General features: G+C 27.9%; 1 protein-coding gene across 4 annotated transcripts in view; it reads left to right on the top strand.

The window, feature by feature from the left end:
* Positions 1–12532, top strand: part of LOC145943148 (3-hydroxyisobutyrate dehydrogenase, mitochondrial) — a 35754-nt gene that overhangs the window by 10252 nt on the left and 12970 nt on the right. For all 4 annotated transcript variants that reach the window (XM_083050569.1, XM_083050571.1, XM_083050568.1 and 1 more), the window contains exon 7: positions 4573–4667. In XM_083050569.1, coding sequence (XP_082906695.1) covers positions 4573–4667 — 95 coding nt within the window. The remainder of the gene's footprint in view (positions 1–4572; positions 4668–12532) is intronic.

Here is a 12532-nt window from a genome sequence, read left to right as displayed (position 1 = left end):
CCAACCTGTTGCTCTTTTGATCGTTCAAAAAAAATCGCGATAAAATATTCCATGGACTACATAATTGAGTATTTCTTGGCGGAGTCAAATTTACACTTGTGTCAATGTAGTTAAACATTTTTATACTTTACTGCATTGTATTGCGTATACAAACGAGATCTCTGGATTATCATTTATTAATAACGTTTAGTTATCGAAAGAAAGAGAGAGAGAAAGAGATAAGTAATATGATTCTGAACTATATTATTTAAAAACTGTCATTGCTGTCAAACAAGCACTTTTGATTCTCAATTTATTCATTATATTATTGCGCTCTTTGCATTCAATTATCCATAATCCGATTAAATGACTGGACCTCTCACTTTTCTAGATCTACTGGTTTTTAGTCGTTAAATATTCCTGCTATGCCAACGATGCGGCGTGGTATCCGGTTTCTCTCTGTCGATTGCAAAGCGTGAATATAATGATTGCATACGGAGATAGACATTCCATGCGTTATTCCCTAAACGCGCGGGAAAAACGGGATTATTCTTACGTTCAATAACAATTTTTTTATGAATGATATGCACACATGATTAAATTCTAATCTATAATAATATTACGATGTATATTTTGTCAAGAATTGTATTAATAAGCGAAGAAATAATTCAATAATGCTCCGCTTTTGCTAACGCGATAATTTTGCGATAATACGTGAATTCTAATGAGACAAATATGTGTAAGACAAAGAGAAATCTATGATGGAATATTTAATGACTTAATATATTATTTACATTTTTAAAAATTATGCAATTAATATTTCGATTTCTTATTTCGTTTTTAAATAATAACGTCTTTTTAATTTTTGATTTTAATTTGTGATCATGAATTAAAGATTTTTGTTAAATTATAGTGTCCTTTAGATAATAATTGATTTAAGTTTATGAAAATATCTCGATACTTGAATAATTTTTTTAAGTAACAATTTAAATAGACATTTTATGTATTTCTTACCGATTAGAACGAGATATTTTTGTTGTGTTTAATTCAGTTATAACAATTATAATTATCAATTATTAAATAGAGCGTAATTTGTACTCGTGTCTGCTATAACATTTGATATTTAGCTCGTTAGAAAGGTTATCTAAGATCATCATCCGGTTGTCATTGTTCCACCGACTACCACTTACTCGACAATTCACTACATAGTTGAACTTTCACTGTTCATGATAGTCCTGATTTAAACACTGATTTAAACACGTAAGAAATAATTGATTATTCTGTACTTATTTGTAATTTTTTTATTTTTTAGTATGATAACAAATTTGAATTAATTACATCATAAATCACACAAATTATATTTTTTTCATATTGTCATGCTAAAACGTAATTACAACGTATCGAACGAAATAAAACACGAAATTGCTCTAATTACAACACGTCTCGAACAGTCTAATGATACAATCGCAATATATTTCTCCGATCGTATATACCATAAAAGATATCGCTGAATTCTCGCTACCGATCGCATTCCAGCATCGTCTCGTGAATTAACATCGGCGACCTGGTCTGTACACTGTCTAGAAATCAATACGTGCCATGCTTCATAAAAAAGGAAGAAATTCCTTCGATGATGTTTTATTTAATACACGCCTATTCGCCGATATTTTACGAGATTAAGAACGTATGTTTCATTGTCCGGTGAAACTCTTTGTTTTGGACAACGTTTTGATTTTGCAGTGCATCAGCACTTGAAAGTCGTTATTGGCCAACTAAAATTATTCTAATAAGAATAATTATTTTTATATTAATTATATTGATATCTATACTGGCAAAGGACTCTTTTTTTTGTTTTTTTTTCTTTTAAAATAATTTAAAAAAAATACGAAAGAAATGCCCAATGACACAGACACTATTGTTATTTATATAAAATCTAATTTAAAGTTTTCTCATGAGATCGCTTTATGGATCCACTTTGTTTGCCCTCGCTATTGTTCTCTTACATGCGGCTTTCGAAAGGATCGTTAAAACACGTTGCGCTGTGTCTTTCAGCTTCTTGCTTGCTATTTTGCAACGGAAAGGAAGTCCCATGAGAAAATCGTGGACTGTTCGCAATTGTAAAATGTAATGGAAACGTAACTAGTGAGTGTCTTTCATAGTGATTTCTTCGAAATTCTTAAACGTTACACAACTCGTATTTTCATTGTACTAATTTATTTTGTTCTTATGCAAAGCAGAAAGATATCAAATAGTTTGAAGTTAACTCTTTTGTTCTCTAACATGAGAAATAACAAAGAAGTTTCAAAGTTGACTCATTTTATAGTAATGATGAGTCATTTTATGTCTAGACTCTATCAAGATCGGAGACTGTCTTCGATTTCATTCTCTCGCGATTTGTAACCTTTGTCGATTCCTGAGAACGACCTTGCCGATTATCGAGAATCTCGATATAACTATGATGGCCTTCGATTGTGCAAATTAACTTAATATATAGTCGTTGATGCGATGAATAAATCCATACGTGTGTGTTCTTTATTTAATTAAAATAAAGCTCATTATACTATACGGATCTTTAAACCCATATATTTGCAGTAGTAATTGTATGTTTTTGTAACAATTTATACCGACTTAAATCTAATTGTAAGCTTGACACAATCAAGGATGCGATTTCGAAATAATATTGTAATGAAAAAGACATCGAGAAAATATTTAAAAATTATAAATATAAAAAATTAAAACAGTTGATATAATTTTTTTCTGATATACATTATTTAGAACAAATAATTATGATAACAAAATTAGAAAAGGTAATATTCTTAAAAAAAAAAAATTGTATTATCTGAATTTGCAAGTCTAATATATAATGAAAAATATAAATGCATGCTGCAGAATATATTTATTCAATTTTAATGTTGATTATTAATCAATAAAATTTGTCGTGACTGTTATTCAAAAAATATTAATATTCAGCTCATTAAAAAAAATTTTAATGGAATATATTGCTTGGATTCAAAGTTACTGTACAAAAATAAAGAAAAACTGATGAAACGATCTTCCTATACTCTTCTAACATCTTACATCGCTTAATTTTATTCGAAGCGTTTTAATATTGCTTATGATGTTTGTGAGAAAAATGCTAAGAGGATGATTACGCACAGCTGCTAGATATTGTAACAGACATATTTGGCCGATGCTTGTGTTGCATCGTAATACGAGCGCCATGTACCCTATTTATCAATGGCAGATCGAGATAATGCGGCGAGGCTGAGAGCCATTTCGAGATCTAACTAAATATCGTTTAACTTCTTCGTCTTTAAGAACCGTGGAAGGGAGGAGAAGGTTATAATTGCGCTTTTAATATCATTAACTCGTCTGCAAGATTTTATCTCGGATATTAAACAATCATATTTCTTACCCTTATCGGCTCGTAAACTTCGCGAATCAAACCGAAGTGCATTGTTATTGGCATATATGATTATCTTTCGAAACAAAATGCAAGAAGTCATTAATAATGATTTATGGTTTATGGGGATATCGGTGGCTAATAATAAGGCAAAGGTCACCAAGATTATCTCTTTTCTACCTTTAAAACAAAATGGTTAGGAAATCTCTCTCTTTATTTTCTTTTAACTTTGATCTCAGAACAGAATAATTAATTTTTATTTTACATTTTCCATTATTTTATCGCAAAACGATTTTACGATATGTGTAATATGTGTATATCTCATTATTGTATGCAGAGTTATGAATATCAGCTTGAAAATTTATAATCTGCAAATAATTTGGTTAAATTCACTCTTGTCACGATATGCTGTATACTGTATATTGTATATCAATTAATACACACACACACAGTCGGAAACTTCCGATAAAATTAATTTTTTATCACATTAAAAACTGCCGACGTTGAGTTATAATTTTTTAATAAAGCAAATTATTAAATTATTAATTTCGGTGATTAAATACGATATGTATTCTCTCATAAAGATTACATCGACAAAAATACAATGATAATCACACTGAATTAACATTATCATGCGATTATTTTTAAAAAAATCGTATTGCTTTTGTTAATATCGTTATCATAAGATATTGATGAAATTCATAACAATTCGGATAAAAATGCAAGTTATCATTGTCGTTACTATTATCATCAATTATGTTAATCATTATTTACGCCGATATATATTGCAATGCAATGAAATTTGTATATAAAATTATTTTTATCAAAGTTTAATTACATATATAAATTTGAAAATATGGAAAAAATTAAAAATTATGCCAAATTAAATAGAAATTTTTAATCAAAACAAGATTTGCTAAAAAAAATAATTTGTTTATATTATTATATAGTAGAAACGTTTACTTAACATTTATTAATGTATTTGTTAAGAGAAAATGTGCTGCATATAATATAATATCAGATCGTGACTCATAGTGAATTGCGTTTTGTATTGATTGAAATTCAAAGTATGCAAATGTATTACATATTTTATTTTATTTTTTCCAATTTTTCGCGTGCTACTCGTTTCGCAACTGTGTAAGGCTGACAAATCGACATGGAATGTTAATAACAACGTTTCCTTGTTACAGATATGGCACAAACAATGTTTCAAGTGCCAGGGCTGCAGTATGACCCTGAATATGCGGACGTATAAAGGTTTCGACAAACAGCCATATTGCGAAGCGTAAGTAAAATATTATGTATCTTCATACTTGAGTCTCGCCTTCTACGTGATCGTGTAGCTCTTGCCTCTCTGACGAAATCCACGTTCCACTTATTGCAAAAAGAAAGTTGACCCATGAAAATTGCTATCGGTCTTACGATCTGAATGGTGTCGTATTTCTTTTTTTTTTTTTTTTTTTTTGTCACATAAACTGCCTTATGTAATCTTAGTATAGTATGATGTAATCAAAAAGTAAAGAGATATAACTTATAGCGAGAACTATTATCTGAAGAAAAAAAAAAGAACTAATGATAAGCACGTGAAATATAAACGAGTGTATATTTCACATTCTATATTGTGATAGATTTTGATTATGCTTTGTTTTATATATTTTAAAAAAAATTTAATATTGATTGATTATTCTTTTATTTCTGGTTCATCATATTATTGTTCATCATATATATTGTTTCTATCTTTATTCTGCTAAAATTAAGAATGCGCAAATTATTCCAATATGTATTGGAATAATGAGAGAAAGTGTATGACAAAGATCTTCGTGTGCAATTCAGAAAATTATCGCATAAAGTTTATTTAAGATCTACAAACGCATGCAAAATTCTCGCTTGATACTCATGCAAATAGAAGTGAAACATTGACATTAGCGATGCTAATGGCGTGCACGCAGATTCCTCCGTCCGACGTGCATTATAATAATGCGATGTTTAATATCCGGTAAACAATAGAGAGGAACCCGGGCGTAGGACTCGAGAGGAACGTGAAAGCGGAATAGTCGCTGGATCGCGAATCGTTGACAGTTAAACGCATGCCAGGCATGTCAACGCGACGAAAGCGAACGTGGTCCTTGCGGTCTCCGGGATAATGCACGGCTCTCTGTCGCGCCTCCTCTCTCTGTGAAGGATTCTCCTTTTAAAATCCATCCAAGGACTTTTAAACGTGCGCGCACGCGTCCTTTTACACGCGTCGCCGATAGCGTAATAGCTTTGCATAAGTTGACCCCCTAGATTTTGCTCGTGTAATTCTTGGACCACGCAGAATAAATATTATTTTCTAGGCTCTAGAATTATCCCTTCTGTAGAGATATTTTATGCGTGAGTTGCAAATTAAATGCCCTTTCGTTTAAATGAATAAACTTGGTAATGATGACACACTATACGTCATCGTGTACAATTTTTTTTACAAGAATTTTTCTTTTTTTTATCTTATAATTCTGTTCGCTTCAATGAAGATTCTGAAACTAGAAATTCTTGTTGGTACTTTAATTTACGACATAATATGTTTATCTATATTAAAGATAGAGTCATACTTTCAGAAAAGATATTTAAAACCTGGATATAATGGCTGAGTGAGAGATCATGCTTGATCGAAGAAACGTAATAACTGTAATAAGTAATAAGCAATACTGACGAAAACCAGTTTTTGCTTTTTTTATCTTGAATACTTTTATTCTCCTCTTGATCTTATAACTCGATACAAAGATATGTGTGAGTTATTAATTCAGAAGGGTTATAATTTCTACATTCTAATTAGTGTTCTCGAGTGACGGTATTACGGTTTTTCATGATTAAGTTGCTTTGCCGAAACAGGAAAGTAAGCTGCTGCTTTTATTTCAAGAAATATTGCGAAGCATACGTTATTATTAGTATATAGGATATTAGTAAAAATGGCTAGGAGATTTCGTTTCGCGCTATAGTCATCTATTATTCCAGCAAAATCAATAATAATTATAATTATTTTCGTGTAATATTGAAGTCTGATTATACGCATAGATATATTACATATAGATAGAGCTTTGTGCTATCTCTGCTTTTAGAGCCGCGCGTGTCAAGATAAATGAAGATTTTCGTCGTTTTTTTTTTTCGACAGATGCCGAACATAGTATCCCTTTCTAAAAAAAGGCATGTTATTGACATTAACGCTTTTCTGCGATACTAATTGGCTGTCTCGATTCGCGTTGTGCATTATATTCATAGCATCGAGCAGCTGTCATCGCGAGAGTTAGCAGTATGTTTGATAGTTTGTCCAAAATAAAAATAACATAAAATAAAATAAAAAGTATTATAATATATTATATTACTTAAAATATATTATTATTTTAATTATAATAATATATTGTAAATAAAATAATATGTTATAATATATAGTTATAATATATGTATACTTTATCCGCGATTAATATTTTTTGACGCAGAAATCAGCTAATAACTGTCAAAAATATAAATCGAATTTAAAATATTAAAACATATTATTATTTTATTTTATTTTATTTTGGACAAACTGTCAAACTGTTAACCCTCGCAATGACAGCCTCGATGCTATGAATATAATTTACAATGCATATTGAGGCAGCTAATCAACATCACAAAAAAGAGGCAACTTTTAGGCAGCTTGCGAATACAGAATTATGCGCGATTCCATTTTAAAATCAATGGACTATTTTATTCTCAATTTAGCGTCAATATCTCATAAATGATTAATTTAACGCTGCTATATCTTTTCGCGTATATATTACAGATTGTTTCGAAATACACTGTGCACAGAGATGAAAATAAAGTTGAAAAAAAATCTATTTTCTGAAAAATTTGGAAATTGTTTGACGTCTCTTCTTTCAGCGACAAGAAGAATTTTCGCAAAAAAAAGGAACACTCGATCCATTAGCTTAAAATTAAAATTTCACAGTACAGATTATATATATATATATAAACTTGCGAGAATTGACTTGACATGCCTTTTTTAAAAAAGGCCTAGAACAACACAAGCTCGCGCAACGCGCGCACTATTCCTCAAATTTATTTATGTTAAAAAGAATTATACAGAAATCAGCTGATAACTGTCAAAAAATATTAATCGAGTTTAAAGTCCTATAACATTTTATTTAAAACATATTATTATTTTAATTTTCATAACATAATATTATTTTAAAATTTATTTAGCAAATTAACGCTTTAATCAGCTGATGTATGTCAAAAATATTAATAAAGCGTAAATTGGCTAATTAAAATTTAAAATAATAATAAATTATAAAAATTAAAATAGTAATATGTTGAAAATAATAAATTATAATGCTTTATCTAGGATTAATATTTTTTCACAGTTATCAGCTGATTTCTGCGTCAAAAAATATTAATCGCGGACAAACTATACATATATTATAACATATGATTTTATTTACAACATATTATAATTATAATAATATATTTTAAGTAATATAATATGTTATAATACTTTATCCGCAATTAATATTTTTAACAGAAATCAGCTGATTAAAACGTTAATTTGTTAATTAATTTTAAAATAAGAATATGTAATAAAATTTATAAAATAATATGCTTTAAATAAAATGTTATAGTACTTTAAACTCGATTAAAACTTTTTGACATTTATCAGCTGATTTCTGTCAAAAAATATTATTCGAGTTTAAAGTATTATAACATATGATTTATAACATTATTATTTTAATTTTTATAGCATATTTTTATTTGGGCAAGAACATATGTATTTAGATTAAAAAATTAACTCTAGCACGATTATTTAAATATCTCATATTACTTATATGTGTCATATTTAAAAAATTATATTATTAAAGCAAATGAGCTGGGATTATTCCAATCGTTTTAATAATCATAAATGTACATACATATTCATATATATGCATAAACATAAATGTACATACATATTCATATATGTGCATAAACATAAATGTACATACATATTCATATATGTGCATAAACATAAATGTACATACATATTCATATATGTGCATAAACATAAATGTACATACATATTCATATATGTGCATAAACATAAATGTACATACATATTCATATATGTGCATAAACATAAATGTACATACATATTCATATATGTGCATAAACATAAATGTACATACATATTCATATATGTGCATAAACATAAATGTACATACATATTCATATATGTGCATAAACATAAATGTACATACATATTCATATATGTGCATAAACATAAATGTACATACATATTCATATATGTGCATAAACATAAATGTACATACATATTCATATATGTGCATAAACATAAATGTACATACATATTCATATATGTGCATAAACATAAATGTACATACATATTCATATATGTGCATAATCATAAATGTACATACATATTCATATATGTGCATAAACATAAATGTACATACATATTCATATATGTGCATAATCATAAATGTACATACATATTCATATATGTGCATAATCATAAATGTACATACATATTCATATATGTGCATAAACATAAATGTACATACATATTCATATATGTGCATAAACATAAATGTACATACATATTCATATATGTGCATAAACATAAATGTACATACATATTCATATATGTGCATAAACATAAATGTACATACATATTCATATATGTGCATAAACATAAATGTACATACATATTCATATATGTGCATAAACATAAATGTACATACATATTCATATATGTGCATAAACATAAATGTACATACATATTCATATATGTGCATAAACATAAATGTACATACATATTCATATATGTGCATAAACATAAATGTACATACATATTCATATATGTGCATAAACATAAATGTACATACATATTCATATATGTGCATAAACATAAATGTACATACATATTCATATATGTGCATAAACATAAATGTACATACATATTCATATATGTGCATAAACATAAATGTACATACATATTCATATATGTGCATAAACATAAATGTACATACATATTCATATATATGCATAAACATAAATGTACATACATATTCATATATACGCATAAACATAAATGTACATACATATTCATATATACGCATAAACATAAATGTACATACATATTCATATATACGCATAATCATAAATGTACATACATATTCATATATACGCATAATCATAAATGTACATACATATTCATATATACGCATAATCATAAATGTACATACATATTCATATATACGCATAATCATAAATGTACATACATATTCATATATACGCATAATCATAAATGTACATACATATTCATATATACGCATAAACATAAATGTACATACATATTCATATATACGCATAATCATAAATGTACATACATATTCATATATACGCATAAACATAAATGTACATACATATTCATATATACGCATAATCATAAATGTACATACATATTCATATATACGCATAATCATAAATGTACATACATATTCATATATACGCATAATCATAAATGTACATACATATTCATATATACGCATAAACATAAATGTACATACATATTCATATATACGCATAATCATAAATGTACATACATATTCATATATATGCATAAACATAGTTTTAACAACTTATTTGGGCAAGAATATATGTATTTGGATTAAAAAATTAACTCCAACTCGATTAATATCTTTTGACAGTTATTAACTGATTTCTGTGAAAAAATATTAATCGAGTTTAAAGTACTATAACATTTTATTTCAAACATATTATTACTTTATAATTTTTATTACATACTATTATTTTAAAATTTAATTAACAAATTAACGCTTTAGTCAGCTGATTTCTGTCAAAAAATATTAATCATGTTTAAACAAACTTTATATAAAAATATCATTCTTTTTATATAAAATCGAAGAATGGCGCGCGCGTAGCGCGCGCTTATGTTGTTCTAGTTTTCACATAAAATAAAAAACGTTATTTTCTAAACTGTCAACAGAAATGCGTGAGGGGAGAAAATATCTTAATTATCTTGACACGCAGTAAGATAGATAAAGCTCTATTTATATGTAATATATCTATGGTTGTACGTTTCATATCTATTATTATACGAGTGCTGCTCTTTAAGTGGAGTAAGAAAAATTACGACTTGAGCGTATGAAAATTTTGAGATAAGACAAAAAAAGAAATGTATATAATGGTACAAGAAACTATATAGATATATATGTGTATATAACTGTATAGATATATATATAATTTTTATTTTAATTAAAAGCAAATATTAAACATGAATATACATATAATAACTCGTCAATATAATTTATAAATGATTAGATTTGTCGGGTAACATAATAAAATTGACTTGACGTTGTGGTTAATTTTGTGACCCCGACGAATATTAATTGCATTTTTTGTGCAAAGGAGATTCCGAGAGGAAGCGTGCGAAGTTGAACGTTTTCTTGCGATAACCTCCTAACATCTTACTTTTATATATATATATATATATATATATATATATATTTTTTTTTTTTAAAACAATATAATTGATAGTTTAATCGATGGAAACTTTTTTTATTATTTTCTGGCATTTAAAAATAAAAAATGTTTAAACTGAAATATAGACTTCAGTGAAAAATGTGACATTATTACTATATTAAAAATTATTTTATTCTTATACTCAATACTCAATATTATATTTATCGAATTCAAGATAAAACAAATGTACAAAAATTGTAAAGAAAAATTGTGTTAAATTTTTTGGATATTTAAAATCTTCCTTTGATCTTGATAGAAATTAAATTTGGCGAAAATCCGGATCACCCGGCCACCCGGATTATAATTCCTTTTACCGGATATATCGTAATTTGCTTTTGATGATAATTAGATCTGTTGTGGCTCTTTTCTGCATGCTTTCGCCTCGATATTAGTATGCTACATTGCACCAAGAGATATGCATGTCCATGACTCGTATAGTATTCCGTTGTGCATCGCGATGACGAAATTTCCGAGCCGCGATTCGAATCTGCATCTCTCTTCTTACGTACGGACTTCCCTTTTGCACTTATATGGTGCTTAATATGCTGCGTAATGACAAATAATTCGCTCGAGACGTTTCGCTCCTTTCTCCTCGGCGAGAAAGCGTCATCTGATATATTTAAAAGGAAAAGATAAATGCAATCCGCCAAAAGAGAAAAATATTTGATTTACTATAAAATAGCCTTATATATGTACATATAGTTAAAAGGCTATCAAGAGCAGAATATGAATGCCTGCAATTTAAAATTGATTTTATAAGTGATTATAAAGTTCTTATTTAGAAATTTCCAAATAATTTCTGCATAGTAGTAATTTGCGTGCGTAATAAATGTTAAAAAGTAAACTATATAGAAATTATTTGGAAATTAAATAAATAAAAAATTTATAATTGCTTATAAAATCAATTTTAAATTATCTTATTATTTTATTTTATCTTATTATAGATATATATATTTTATTTTAAGCATTTCGCACATATGCTTTCTATATATTTTATTATTTAGAAAGTTACTATAAAAGAAGTGAGAAGGAATTGCATTTATCTACATTTGTCTGCTCGAAGCATTTCCTTGAAGTCAATCAAAGGAAATGGGCACAAAGTTTACGAAGTCAACGACGCATTGCGGTTTCATCGGGAGAATTTCGTATTCCGCAATTGCAACGGATATGTGTCAGCGATGCATGTCGAATCAGACGATGCACTGAATAAGCAAGACAGAACACATGTGAGCCGCGAGATTCATTCATTCGTCTGGTTGCTTTATTCCTCCCTTACACCATAACTTTATCTCTCGCGCTCATTATCTTGCCCCTATTACGATCAGTCTTGATTCACTCATCATTTTTATTACTCCTATATATCCCTAGTGTGCTTCAATATGCAGCTGCACTTTAATTATACATCGGTTATTTCACATTTTTTAATAATAACGATTAAACATTGCACAATAAAGTAAATTGTCACACATAATTATATGTCGTTTGTTATTTCAAATGAATTTAAAATGCTTTAATGAAATGCATATACAATATCCCAGGATTTCTCCAAAAACATATATATCTTTGTTTATATGTTTGCAAAATTTTAGTTGTTATATT

Source organism: Prenolepis imparis, unplaced genomic scaffold, assembly GCF_030444845.1.
Source record: "Prenolepis imparis isolate NDT839.2.m4 unplaced genomic scaffold, iyPreImpa1.0 SCAF_11, whole genome shotgun sequence".
In the NCBI taxonomy this organism is placed as follows: domain Eukaryota; kingdom Metazoa; phylum Arthropoda; class Insecta; order Hymenoptera; family Formicidae; genus Prenolepis; species Prenolepis imparis.
Note: the sequence above shows the minus strand (reverse complement) of the source record. Positions and strands in the feature narration are given on the sequence as shown.